The sequence below is a fragment of the Prionailurus viverrinus genome, chromosome B4 (assembly GCF_022837055.1).
Source record: "Prionailurus viverrinus isolate Anna chromosome B4, UM_Priviv_1.0, whole genome shotgun sequence".
Classification (NCBI taxonomy): Eukaryota; Metazoa; Chordata; class Mammalia; order Carnivora; family Felidae; genus Prionailurus; species Prionailurus viverrinus.
In genome coordinates, this window is record NC_062567.1 from 112,920,958 (window position 1) to 112,935,363 (window position 14,406).

Sequence of the window (14,406 nt, forward strand, 5' to 3'; positions counted from 1 at the left end):
CTGTTTCTTCAAATTTCATGTACCTCCCACCTCTCCCAGCACCACCATGGCGCTCCACTTGCTCTGGTCCCCGTCCCCCGATGGAACCATGGCTGGGTCCTCTTCCGAAAATGGGCCGTGCAGGAAAGGCCGAGCTTGTCTTCGTTGCCCTACCTGTCATGCCCCATCCTGCACACGAAGTATATAGGGTAAGGCTTTGCTGATCAGCAGGTGTGTTAACTGTAGGGTATCTGTAGTTCCCCTTGATTATTTGTGTCAATCTAATACTTGCCCACACTCTTCTCTATGTTTCTTCCGTATGGACCAGGGGAAGACCTCCAGGCAGCCCCTGGTAGCAGCTTTCAGGTTCGCAGCTGCTGGTAAGACAGCATTCCTCAGCGTGGCCTAATAACACCACTCTGTGGCCGGCCGGCCCCACTGTCAGACTTTCTAAAAGGGTGGGGGAGAGGGAAATGTTTTTCTTAATGTTTATTTATTTTCGAGAGAGAGGGAGAGCATGAGCACGAGCAGGGAGGAGCAGAGAAACGGAAAGGGGGGCAGGTGCAGAGGATCCGAAGCGGGCTCCATGCTGTCAGCGGAGAGCCCACGGCGGGGCTTGAACTCACAAACCATGAGGTCACAACCTGAGCTGAAGTCGGACATTCAACCGACCGAGCCACCCATAGGCCCCCCGGAAGGGACTTTTGAACACAGGAGAGAAAAATCAGACTGCTAAACATATTTGTCCCCAGCACCCCAGAGCAACAAACAAAAAAAGAGTTAAATGATTTGCCTGTGGCCACCTCCAGTCCCTTGCATTCCTCCCCTGTCTTGAGGTCTGCCTCCCCTCTCTCCTCCTAGAGACATTCCTCCCTCGAGCCTCCCCGGCCAGTTTGTAATTCTAAATGGCCATAGACTGTCACTGCCCAGAAAGTTGACTGGGGCAACCCATGGAGTTCGGTAGCCCATAACCCCACGTTTGTGAAGTCTCAGTCCCCGCTGCCCCCGTCTGCATCTGAGAGGCGGGCAGTGTGCAGCGGAGACGGCCGTGAGGGCTGTTCGCAGAGGAGCCGGTGGGACTGCGCCCACTGACCCTCCCGCAGGAAGCGAGCCCCCACCCCAGCCCCGGTCGGAAGACAGAGTCTGCAGGGAGCGTGCAGGGGGAGCGTGCTCCTGCACTAGATGCTGATGCTGTGCCTCACATTCCACGCCGTGCTCCGATCAGTCCTCCTGCCACCCTGGGAAGTAAGTGTGAGTGCAGTGTGCCCGGGAGGGACAAGCAAACCACCTGAGCTGGTGTATTCACTTCCTACTGCTGCTGTGACAAATGATCACAACCCGGGTGGCTTGGAACCGTGCTGACAGCTCTGGAGGTCAGAAGTCTGCTCTGGGTTTCCCGGGGCTCACACCTGACGTGTGGAAGGGCTGTGTTCCCCCTGCAGGCTGTAGGGAGGAGCCTTTTCCTTGTCTTCCCTGGCTCCCGGAGGCAGCCTTCCTTCCTGCCTTGGCTCCTGGCTGCGTCTTCAAAGTAGCATCTTCACATCTCTCTGGCTCTGTTTCCCTCGTCACGTCCCTTTCTCTCACCCTGACCCTCCTGCCTTCTCTTGATCCCCTTGTGATTACTTTGGGCCCACACAGGTAATCCAAGATAATTCCCCCCCTCTTGAGATCCCTAATCCCATCTGCAAAGCCCTTTTAGCTGTGTGAGGGGACATTTTCACATGTCCCAGAGACTGAGCCATGGGTATCTTTGGGGGCTGTTACTCTGCCTGCTGCAGGTTGTACAAGCTGGTACCTTCACCTCCCACTGTAGGGGAAGGGAAGAGGAACGAGGAAGAGACGTTATCCCCTGTGGCTGTGGGAGGAGAGGGAAGAGCCTGGTCCAAATGGACCCTTCATGGATGACTGGCTATGCCCAACAAGGACCATGGGAGCCAACCTGACATGTAGAAACCGTTCCACCTTGAAAGTGTAAGCGTCCATGCTTTCATTTAATGGGTATTTATTGAGCACCTAGTATGTGTCAGGTAGTGTTCTAAGCACTAGGATTCTCCAGCAGTGAAAGACAACGCCCTAAACCTTTGCCCTCGGGGAGGTCCTCCTAACAGGGTGTTCGATTCCTGCTGCCTTACCCAATGACCACACGATCAGCGGCCTAAAACAACAGAAACTTCTCTCTCACCCTTCTGGAAGCTAGAAATCCAAAATGGAGGTGTCCACAGAGCCACGTTCCCTCTGAAGGCCCTAGGGGAAAGTGGTCCCTCTCCTCTCCCAGCTGCCGGGGGCTCCTGGTGTTTCAGGGCCTGTGGCAGCAGAAATGCAATCCCCGCCTCTCACTTCTGTGGGTTTTTCCTCTTTGTGTGTCCAAATCTCCCTCTCCTTTCTCTTCGAGACAGCGGTCACTGGATTCCTGAAACCCGGGAGGATTTACTCTTGAGATCCTTTACTTACGTCTGCACAGACCCTATTCCCAAATAAGGTCACCTCCTGCGGTTCTGGGTGGACCTGAATTTTGAGGGAATGTTGTTCAACTCCCTGCATGAGGGAAGAGGGACAGTGTAAAAATAAATAAGGAAATAGCATGTCAGATGGTGAGCAATGTTATGAAGACAAATCCAGCAGAGGACAGGGGAGGGAAGCGCTGGCTTGGGGCAGAACAAGTTGCAGTCTGAACGGGACGGAGCGGCTCCAGAAGCCCTCACCGAGAGGGAGGGTCTCAGCCAAGACCTGAGGAGCACATTCAGCTTTGGAGATGTTCCCCCCCACCCCCCCTCAGGGGTTACGGCCGGCCACACCTAGCTGAGTGGCCAGGAAGACAGTTTGAGACCGAAGTTTGTTGTAATTCTTGATTCGTTCCTCCTTTCCTTCCGATCCGGGATGTGTCACTGTGCAGTGACACTCCTTTATGGTCCAGTGCGGCTCTAATGACAGCGGTAAGGATAATGATGGGATTTGGGGGTGGCCCTTCCTTCTTGTGTGAGGACCCCATTGTGCCGACTAATTGTGTACGAGCACGTAGGACAGCTGTCCGTGGGGTGGAAGCAGTGGGGAGAAAAGGGGAATACGTGCTTCGGACCTCGGGGCGTCACTGAATTCCCCTGGCAGACGCCCAGCCCAGGCATCTGGGTTATGGAGGATGCTGAAAGGGATCGTGGGACCCTTCCAGTGGTGCAGAACACCCCCCCACCCCCGCCGGGTTCTTCATCAGCTTTGTCAACTGGGAGGAGCTGTGCGCAGATCCTACTTCTTTCAAAGCAGAAGGTGGAGAGGGGATGAAGTCATTAAGGGGCGCAGCTCTTGCTACCCCGACAGTTGACAGAGGTCAACGCAGGGAGAGCGTTCACCTGACTCAGAAGCCGGTTTTGCTTGGAAAGGGCTGGCCGCTGAGGTCGTCAGAGCTCAGCCTCCAAACCGTTACCCGCACCGTCTCTTTAATTGATGTTCTCTGTCTTGGAACAAGCACCATTAAGGAACGCCCCTTTTAGTAAATACATGTTTTAATGGAAGAGAGTTTTTTTTTTTTTTGAAATGACCTTATCTCAGGCAGCAGGCACTTTCATAAGTATGTATTGATTGGCTTTTAAACATTCCTCAAATGTTTTCACTTGTCTTTGTGACCTAGTACATGTCCTGTTCCCAGCAACTCCTCCACCTTCAGACACACCGTTCCGATCTTCGCTGGAAGCCTTCCAGGCCATCTTTCATGTTTTTGCTTTTGTAACGTTCTGTAAAGCTTGGGCGCTTATGTTCTGCTGCATAGAGAAGGGAGCATGGCATTCGGTATTGGCCTCAGGGAGATGGGGTTGTTAGCGTTGCCACCTGCTTACTGGCGGGGACATTGAAGCCCAGAGAGGGAAAGGAATGTGCCCCCAGCTGCACCGGGAATGTGTGGACAAGTAGCTTTGAACCCAGAGCTCCTTGGCTCAAGAGGCATCGGTCGGTTTCCTATTTTTACTTCCATGTTACATATTTTAAAAATACCTCCTTAAACTCTTCAGCTCATGGTTTGCGCTTGGGAATAAAAACACCAACTTTAGTACGCGCATCACCTACAAAAGAACCACATGGGGTGAAGGCTACAAATCCCTTTTGTGTGAGTGTTTCAGGCTGCAAATGTGTTTTATGTGCGCTAAACAGCTCCAAGTTTCAAGACAAAGGCTGGTTTTCCACCATGCCAGTTAACAGGCCAGCCCAGCGAACAAAAATCAATGAAACACCTTATGCTGGTATCATGGAGACATAGTCAAGAATTTTAGTCACTTGAAAACTGAATTCTTAATCCAACTCAGCCAGTGCTTGTTGAATACCAGCTGTGGGTCAGGCCCTGGACCAGCCCCTTGGGGGAAACAGATGAATGAGGCTCTGCCCCAGAGAAGCTCACGGTTAGGGCGGGATGCGCACACTGACCAAAAGCCATCCGTCCACTGTGGAAAGTGCTCACAGGCGGGGCTCATGGCATGGAGAGACCCCAAGGAGCCCCTTCGTATTGGGGGGAAGGAGCATTGTGATTCAGAATCTTCCAAGAAGCCTTGAACTTTGCCTCCTTACGTAGGAAAGGTGTGCTGAGTGTTGACCTGCTGTATGTGGGCAATGCCAGCGGGCAGTCTGGGTAGCTTTATTGCCCCGGTCCCTTCTGTTTGTTTACCTTATGTCCTCCAAATTTTTGCCTACAGTCTGTTTCATTTGCCCAAGTGATAAACATACCAACAGCTACTAATATTCACCGAGGCATTGTTGTAACAACTCCATGAGGTAGAACCTGTTATCACCTGTGTATCTGCAGATGGACAGCCTGAGACACAGAGGGCCCGTCACTTGCCCGAGGTCACAGGCTTGTAATTGGCAGAATCACTCTTCCCTTTGATTACTAGCCGGTCTGGTGTTTAATCGGTTCCTTGCAGAGACCAAGCTCTGTGTGAACTCAGGGTCCTGGCATGTGCTGTTCCTTGTGCCTGGAATGGAATGCTGTTCCCATCATTCCTGATATGGCTGGATGGTTTTCATCCTTGAACTCCGAGCTGAAATGCCATCTTTCTTGACCGGTCAATCTAAAGTAGTTCCTCTGTGCTCCTTTTTTTTTGGCTTCTGCAGAAGACTTACCTGAATTTTAAATTATTTTAAATTAGGGTTTGCTTATCTGGTTTATGTCTGTGTGCCTCACTGGAACATAAGCTCGTTAACAGGGGTACTTTAACCCGCTTACGCAGTAATGTGTTTGCAGCACCTACTGTGGTGTTTGGTGTCTGGGGGGCCCTCAGTAAATATTTGTGGTGTGGATGCCACATATGGTACTAGACCGAGGTGCCAAGGTGAATGAGCTGGGCCTTTCCCTCGGTGACCTACAGTCTGGTGGGAGAGAGAGGCAATCAGCAACCAATGCTATGTGCTGTATATACCTGGAGCCTACGTAAGGTGCCACAGGAACACAGAGGAAGGAGCGACTGCTCTGCCTAGAGGTTGGGCAAGCAATCATGGGGAAAGTCCCATCGAACTAGCCTTGAACAAGGAACATAATTGCACCAAGTATATTCTAGGCCAAAGGGCACTCTGGACCATGGGAACAGCATATGATAGGAAGAGGCAGGCATGTTAGCACCGCATGTGTTAATCAAACAGACAGACTCACCAATCCACAGTTGCCTAGGGATGAGTTTGGAGAGGAACGCAGGGGCTAGATCCTAGGGTCAGGTTATAGACTTGGATATGGAAACATGTGTTCTAGGCTCCTAGTCATAAAAGACACATAGGTGGAGGAGTTTAATGTAGGCAAAAGGGCGCCATTGAAAGTTTTTAAGTAGGAAGTACTATGATCACTCTGTGTTTGAGAATAACCTAGATGCCCATGTAGAGGCTGGCTGGAGGCACTGGAGGTGGGAAGGCAGGAACCCAAGTGAGAGGTGATGGATGAGTGTGGAACGTGGGAGATAGCCTAGACGGATGCTGAGAAGTAATAGGTCATGATCAACCAAGTATGAGAGTTGAGAATAAAGCCAAGAAAGGCCCAGGGTTTTCTATTTTTTCCACTATTTGATTTACTGCTCATTAACCAAGATCGGGCAGTATTTCCTGGCATGCATACTAGAGCTTCTAAAAAGCTGGAAGATCATTCATTCCTGCCTTGGAAAGTTACAAAGTACACCAGCATATTCAAGGCTCTGAGAAGTCCTGCGGCAGAGAAATTAGTTAAAAAAAATTTTTTTTGACCAGTGTCTCCCAAACCTCTTAACAATAGAACCCTACTTCAACACGAACACCCAAAACAACCCAAAGAACACATTTTGAAAAATGCCAAGAAGTGAATAAAACCTGTATTTTCCTATATGGCCCTGCTCTGGGAGAACCTGTTTAGTTTTATCTTGGCACTTACGATGTTGCTATCCTGGGAAGCCTTTGGAATCCCCGAGGAATTTGGCACAGGAGTAAGAGGACTGCTGAGACCCATACCGCACCACCTGACCTCTCTGCACGGCAGTTTCCTCATGCTTGACGTGGAGCAGATAATGCCTACCTACTTCCTGAGGTGGTTGTCAGGATCAATGAGTTGATTTCCAGAAAGCCCTCAGAGCAGTGCCTGGCCCTGCTCTGGTGGGAAGGGCTCAGTGTTAGCTTTTGTAGGAGGCCATATAGGCTCATAGATGAGACCATGGACGTGGGAAGCTACACTGCCTGGGTTTTGTATCTCAGCCCCTCCACTTGCTAACTCTGTGACCTTGGGAAAGCAATATGGTGCCTTCTGCACCTCAGTTTCCCCCATCTGTAAAGCAGGGACAATTCTGTTCTTCATAGGTTTGGTACGAAGAAACAATGAATCAAATCATGTGAAAGAACGTGGCCTGGAATATTAGATGTTTTCATTTAAAAAAAAATCTTCTAAATTGTCTCTGTTATTGGCATAATTTTATCATGTAGGTTGCCTTTCAGCCCCAGTGATGAAGATCCAATTTTTCAGCTTTCCCGGCAAGTTATTTTGATCTTGCATTTTGACATTCCCTTTTCCTGACTCTGGAGGCCTTGAATTCGGAGTGTAGTTTTGCCACAGTGACATCCTACTCTCTTCTATTCAGTCGAGTTTGGTTTCTTCATCTCGTGGACTGACAGTGTCCATAAAAGCCCCCCAACTCTGGGGACCACCTGGGTCCTCCTCTGTGCCTTTCCTAAAAATGCAGACATCTGTTTCATATCACCTAGCAGAAGACCTTGGGATGCTCTCCTGGCAAAACCTTCCCCCCATGTGGACACAGCCTTCCGTTCCCTGAGAGGCTGGATTCGTTTCCTTGTTAAAAGTTTTCTGATATTATATCAGTATAGAATCTTTGGAATAGGTCACACCAACCCCACATTCCAGCCAATGACCTGATACTTAGCTATCAGTTTCCTTCAGGGACTGTCTGCTCTTGGCGAACAATTAGATTAGGGGATGCTGATGAAATTCGAGTGGCAGGAAGTAGAAGTTACGTTTCTGAGTTCAGAGTTTCTATTTCAAGGTTGAGTAAGTGGGCTCTTTGAGGACTGAGGCAGGGAGGATGCCTGCTCCCCCGCACCACCCCTTCTGGAACCTGCCGGGCGCCTTAGGGGTCAGACTGTGAAATTGAAGATCCACTTGATTCCTCTGAGTGCTACAGGTGGAAGGACAGGGTCTTAGGCTGTCTCGGGAGGAAGGGCCATGGCACTGTGTTGCCGATTTTGACCTTAGGAGTGGACGCCAGCGGCCCGGCAGGGACATCAGGTGTAGTAGGATTTTTCTTAGGGGCGGGCAGAAGTCCTCCAGGGCTCACATGCTTTTTGCCAACTTTCCTATTAGTGGCTTCAGTTTTATATCACCCGGAGTGAGCGTGATCATGGTGAGGTCTCTGAAGCGATGGGTTATTTTACGTTTCGATACGAGATTTTTTTTTTTTTTTATCAGAAGGAGGAGGCACAAATTGGAGCAAAAGGATCACCCTAGGAAGGGGCTGCTGGCAGTCAGCCCCATCTGAGCCCTGGGGACTTGCTGGCTTGAGGCCAGGACACTGGGCCAGGACACTGCGGGTCACAAGAAGAAGTTCCCTCCTAAATTCTATTAGGAGTTTGGAGAATTTTTGCACAGTGATAAGCTCTGGGTTGCTCTTTGGGCTTCGCAAAAGGGAAAAGTCAACTCAAAGACCATTAAGTATTCCAGCATGTTGCTGACCTAGTTGGATAGTCGTACCTCAAAAAGTAGGTGAGGCAAGGCTCCCTCATTGTCCCGGGCTGTCAACTACAAATAACAGAAGAGCTCACTTAGATGCCACATTTCACTTTGATACTAGTCTTTCAGTGCTTACATGTTTGTAACTTAGATTTTAAAACTCGTATTTACAAACACTCCTGTAACTTCAGTGAGACTGAATTGTGTGATTGAAGCTCTCTGCTTATGATAGTGTTTATTATACCACTTAATTCAGGACACACATAAAAGTAGCTTTCAATATATTTTTATATTATTTTACGTGTTTTTACCTGCAGTCGTGTATGTGACTTTATCTTGGTAACTGAGATGTCATGCTAAGGACCAATAAACTCTCACTGGCCAAGAGAAAAAAGAGAGAGAGAGAGAGATTCTGGCCTAATAGAGTCAGATTCCAGGGTCCCCCAGCCCAGCCCAGCCCAGCCCAGGGGCCTTTCACCTGCCTGGAAACTTCAGCTCCTTTTCAGAGGTAGGTCTCCCTGTGCATTCTGTTGGCATGAAAACAATTTAATAATTTAAATCATACCCATTAAAAAAAAAACAGAAATGCTGTATAAATATAATACTGTAGTAATAAATGTAAAAGTCGATCCAGCTGGGCACTGTTCCCAGACTACCAGCTGAGCAGAAACACAAGTAAAGTAGAAGAAAAACTGCTATATAATGCAAATGGCTGCAATCTCATTGTTTCCGGCTACACTTTATTGCAAATATATAGCATCGAAGGTTACATTACGGATAAATAGGTTTTGTGGGCTAACCTGGAGACCTAATCACTGTTTATAACATTACTTCTACGGGGAGGGGAAATGTGCATTCCACATGACAAACAGATGGGGAGCGAGCCGATTTGGGGGGCACGGTAGATTTGTAACATGGGGGCCTCCTGGGATTTTAACCTGTAGATGGATGTTTTGTATTCAGGGCTAGTGACAGATGAAAATCAGAGGAGTCGCAGAATCCCCCCCTTCCCCACCCAGTCCTTGGTGTCCTCTCAACCTAGAGACTCTGTCTGACCTTCTTTAATCTCTGATCCTGGGGGGCTCGTCCTGGCGCAGCCCCAGCCCCCAACCACTGTTGAGGCCCCAGGAAGCCAGGGGGCTCTCTGAACATCTTTACCCTTTCACACCTTACTAAGCGGTTGTCAGGATTCCTAGGAGGCCGTGCAACAGAGTGGCCAAGTGGGTGGCTCTGGAGGCAGACTCGTGTCGCTTGTGGCTGTATGATGTTGGCGTGTTTTTGCACTTCTCTGAGCCTCTGTGTCACCCCTGTAGAATGAGGTGGCTGTGAGGACGAAGGGGGAGTACTACTTGTAAGCACTCGGTCCAGCGCCTGGTCAGGGCAGTGCTCCCTCCTTGCAGGTGCCTGGGGTAGTTATTCTGGGATATTTGGGTTTAGAAAGATTTCCAGGAGTTCAGGAAGCAAACCCATACTATGAAAATCTTTTCTGAATTCCAAACAGCAAACTTAGAAACAAGTATCTGGAACCTTTCTGTTCAAGATTTGAAGCCTAGGGGCGCCTGGGTGGCTCAGTCAGTTAAGCGTCAGACTCCTGATTTCGGCTCAAGTTATGATCTCATAGTTCGAGCCCCATGTGGGGCTCTGTCTGCACTGTTAGCCCAGAGCCTGGGATTCTCTGTTTCCTTGTCTGTCTGCCCTTCCTACGCACTTGCTCTTTCTCTCTCAAATAAAAAAAAAAAAAAAAAAAAAAAAAAAAGAGTGGAGGCCTGGATAGGTTTTGAGCATACTTTATAATGAGTTGGGGGTGGGGGAGGGGTGGCTCATGTACTTATAGAGTTGAGTGAGCCTTATCAAACTCTTATTATTTTGAATAGGTTAAGCTTTACAGCAGATTTCATAGCGAACTAATAAGAACGAGCCTTTTTATTCTTTTTCACTAAAGGATTTCCACATACGGTGTTTTTCACCTAAGGAAAAAAAAATTTTTTAATTAACTTTCTGGTTTGGGTTTTGCTTTGTTTTGTTTCTACAGACAGTCTTTTCTTTGCATTTGAGCAGCTTCTATTCCCTGACTGGCAAATAGGCTAGTGTCTGCATAGTGGCCTTATCGTGTGGGCATGAGATGCAGCTAGAAATAAGGACGAGAAAAAGAAAACAGTGATTGGGAATCTTAGGACTTTTGGGTGGACCCTCCCCCGTAGAGGGTGGGGCAGCAGCAATAACACCGAGTAAGGAAAGCAAATACATCGCTTGCCAGTTTCTCCAGAATGTGCTCATTGTAATCCGAATCCAATTTTCCTCTGATCTGTGGCCTGAAGAAATTGAAATGAAGCCACTTATGAGATCAGCCTACCTGAGAGCACCTCGTGAGGGTCAGCCTCACCAAGAGCTGTGCCCCACCACGAGATTTTAAGTTTCATCTGGGCAAAGGCTCACGTGTCTACGCGCCTGACCGTCGCTTTGGTGATACACAGGAGTAAGAATGACAGCTTTCAAAAGGGATAATTTCAAAACACCTGGTTTTGTTTTACTAAAACGTGGGGGCCCCAAGATCTGCTCCCCCTCCTTAAGAAATTCGAATGCGTGGGTAATGTGCTGTCGTGAAGATTTTATCATCTGCAATATTGGAGAAGTGATAAGATACTGTTGTTGGTTGGCCATCTGGTTGTGCGTTCTTAGTGTCACGGTTTGCTGTTTTTTTATTTTATATATTTATTTATTTTTACTGTTAAGCAAGAAACGGGAGCTTCGAAATTTCAGAGGTGTCTTAAAAATAAGAAATTTATGTTGAGTTGCTTAACATGGTTGGATTTTGTTCCTACCTTACACAAAATAGGAAGGAAGAGGTTCATTATATATTTTTTTCCTTTTTTTTCCTTTTTTTTTTTCCAAAAGATAAACCGATCAACTTCCAAAAGGTAAAACCTCAGCTCTTAATTTTCTCCCTCCCTGGCCCCGGACTTGAACTTTTAGCTTACATTAAAAATAGTCTGTTTATGGTAAGTAGGAGTCAGACCTAAATTGTAAGAGAACTTGAGAAAGAAAAATCACCAGAAAGAACCTATAGAGATTTCATATTTCATCCACCCATTCAAAAATATTTATTGAAGCCCAGTATTTGCATATCATGCTGACAGACACTGAGGGATTTGCTGAAGAAACATTAAAAACGTTCTCCCTTCCTTTGAGGAGCTTAGAGCTGACATGGGGAGAAATGACACCGGCATATGAAACAGTTAAGTTGTAATTCAACACAACATATGATTAAATACCAAAATGTGTGGCTCCGACAAGAAACGCTATAGGAGTTCAGCAAAGGGAGTGATAACTCAGTGGCACCACTGTGTTGTGCCTACAAATTGGCAAATCGCAGCACTATTTGTATGAAATATTTTACACTTGTTTTTTTGGCAGCCTTGGGCCTTGACTTCCAGGCAGCATTAAGAGCCTACGACAATATTTGTACTCCGGTCTCTCTAGAACTGGCTTTTTGTTTTTGTTTTTGTTGTTCTTAGAGACAGAGGAAGCGCCTTATGCAAACTGGAGTGCCCCTGAGAGGCAGGTAGTTTTTGGCAGTCCTAATCTCTCTCAAATACAAAATATAGAAACCAGCCTCATCATTCTGTTTTTCAGTCCAGCCATACTTGTCCCTCTGTGGCAAACGCCCCGTGACACCGACAGGCCGTTGAATTTGAGCTTAATGTCCGTGACGGACGAGCTAGCCATCAAGAGTCAGATAAATTTATAGCTGAGGAGAACCGCTGTTGAAAATCCCCACGGTCAGGGTGTTGGAGAAGGAACTGCCACGGATGTAGGGGAGTTTGGACACCAATGGGCTCTTAGCAAACAGGGTTCCCCAATACTTGCTCAAAGCATTGTGCTTGAGGATGATGTTTAATGAAACTCGCTGGCTTCCTGTTCTATTTTTGTCATATTCAAATTAGCGCAGAGCTCAAAGACGAAACCGTGGGGCCTAAATTCTTACGAATTAAAAAAGGAGAGAAGAGGAAGAAGGAGAATTGAAATGCTTGTGAAGTCACATACCTTTTGGGGGACCACACCCCACTGCACTCCGGTCCTTTCAGGGACTCCCCACAGATGAATGTGGTTATCATCTGGTTGCTTTTCGATCTCATGATTCATGAATTTTCCATTTCTTTTCAAACTTACTGACACTGGTTCTCCCCTGCCCCTTCATTTTAACCTGAGGCCTTGGGGAGGCTTAGATAACAGAGATGTCTTAGTCTCGCCTGGATGGTATTCAGTGGAATGTTTGTGGAATTCAGCACCTTTGAGACTAACATGACACTTGGTGTTCATTCTTTTCGTCCGGTTGGCGGCCCTTCTGGTGAGATAGGAGTTCCCAAGTTAGCATGACCTAGAGTGACTGAGACATCGAGCAAAGGACCAGTCTCACCCCTCAGCTCTTGGTCATGCATATCAAAGGAGTTGGCCCTGGCTACAGCTTAAGATTTATCTGGGGCGTCCTGTGAGCTGACAGACTTGAGACAGTGGCCCTGGAAAGTGTTGCACCCATATCTTTTGATATAATTGGGTTTCTGTCTAAATAAATGTCATGTAGCAGATGGTTATGGAATGGCTTATCACATTCTTGGGAGGACTCTGCCCTTGAAATATTTATATTTAATTATCATACAACAAAGCACAAGCTAGCTTTATTATTTTTGTAATAAAAATTTGCACGGTAGGTTGATATTCTGGGAACAAATCACAAACCTAAAATTTATATGATCTGTAAACCCCTTCTTGGGCTGTGCTTTGCAAGGTTTTTCTGGAAGGGAGCTCTTTAATTTTAGAATCCGCGAGAGGATATGCTTTGGATGTATTTGGCGATGTCATCATGAGAGGTGCCTCGGGAGTCTAAGTTCAACGTGTTGTCTACATTTCAATGTGTTGTTCCCTGCTCATAGACATGATGGAAAAACGCTCTGCTGTTGGCCTGTTGCTTTTCATGGTTTTAGCATCATGTTCCTATTCTCACTCGAAATCGATAGTCCTTTCCACAAAGCCTGGCGTTCTGCACTGAAACCAAGTATGAGAAACTTTGAACTAATGCATGTGTGGGGTTGCTGTTTTGTTGCCTTTTGCTTTTTCTGATAGGTGTACCTTCAAAGAAGATTGTGTACCTTTAGACAACTATGAAAACTGGCTGGATATTTCATCCGGAGCTAAAAAGTGCCCTCAAATTAACCTATTTCGAAGCAGTGAAGATAAGGTAAGAGGAAAGACTTTCATTTGTCTCTGTTGTCTCACTTTGTACAACTAATGCTCGCTTCCTTCTGTGTGTGAAATACCTACTAGTGTTAAAGTAAGCCGAAGTAAGGGAGCCCATTCGTTTCATTAACTAATACTGAGGGCCCAGCAGATACCATCCACACCGCAAGGTGCTAGGGAAATAGCGGAGAACAAGACATAGCGTGAGCCTGCCCTCTTGGAGTTTGTCATCTTGTAGAGCTGACGATGACCCTCATTAGTTGAATCTCAAGAAAAGATGGACTATCATTGTAGTAGAAAAATATACTGATTAAAACAAAAAGAAGAAGAAAAAAGTTCCAATTCATGGTCAACAAGATTCCTTAAATGTGACTTAAGTGTAGAATTTTGTTTTATGGTCCTTTTCCTAATTTGCTCAGGCTTCTCCTGATCACTAGCTTATGTGCATGGCTATATGAGCGGTATTGGTCGAGAGGGCGAGAAACCAATATGGGCAGGGAAAATTGCAAGTGGGGTCCCCTGGAAAGCCAGTGGGCTCTTGTTATGGCCATGCTGCCATGGGCAGCTCTTCAGTCCTGTCACCGGATGAGAGAAAGGAAGCAATGAGGGGCATATTCAAGCATTTTCTGATTCACAGCCATCCATACCCTATGGGAAAATGGAATTCCTGCCTTGTAATCTCAGTGGTGCTATAAGGAGACATTTTCTCCCTAATTATAGTTCTTGTATTATGAATAATTGTACAGAATCCCCATCAGCAGTCAGTTGACCTGTCTGTTGAGCTCACTCTGTTTTATTTGAATGCCACATTAACAAGGAAATGGGCCACTTTCTCTTTTCCTGTACACTTTGCCATTTCAAATAGCAAGAACCATACCACTTAAGATGATTTAACGTTTAATAAAGGAGAGCCGGAGCATTTAATGAGTGGTAAATAATAAAAGAGTAAAGCTTTCAAGTCATAACTGATCAGAACTCACAGATTTAAAGGTATTTGGCTGTTGTCACTTTCTATTGTCTTCCAG

General features: G+C 47.0%; 1 protein-coding gene across 1 annotated transcript in view; it reads left to right on the top strand.

Annotated features, from left to right (window-relative positions):
- Positions 1–14,406, top strand: part of PLXNC1 (plexin C1) — a 148,346-nt gene that overhangs the window by 45,248 nt on the left and 88,692 nt on the right. The window contains exon 5 of the mRNA XM_047866008.1: positions 13,268–13,382. Coding sequence (XP_047721964.1) covers positions 13,268–13,382 — 115 coding nt within the window. The remainder of the gene's footprint in view (positions 1–13,267; positions 13,383–14,406) is intronic.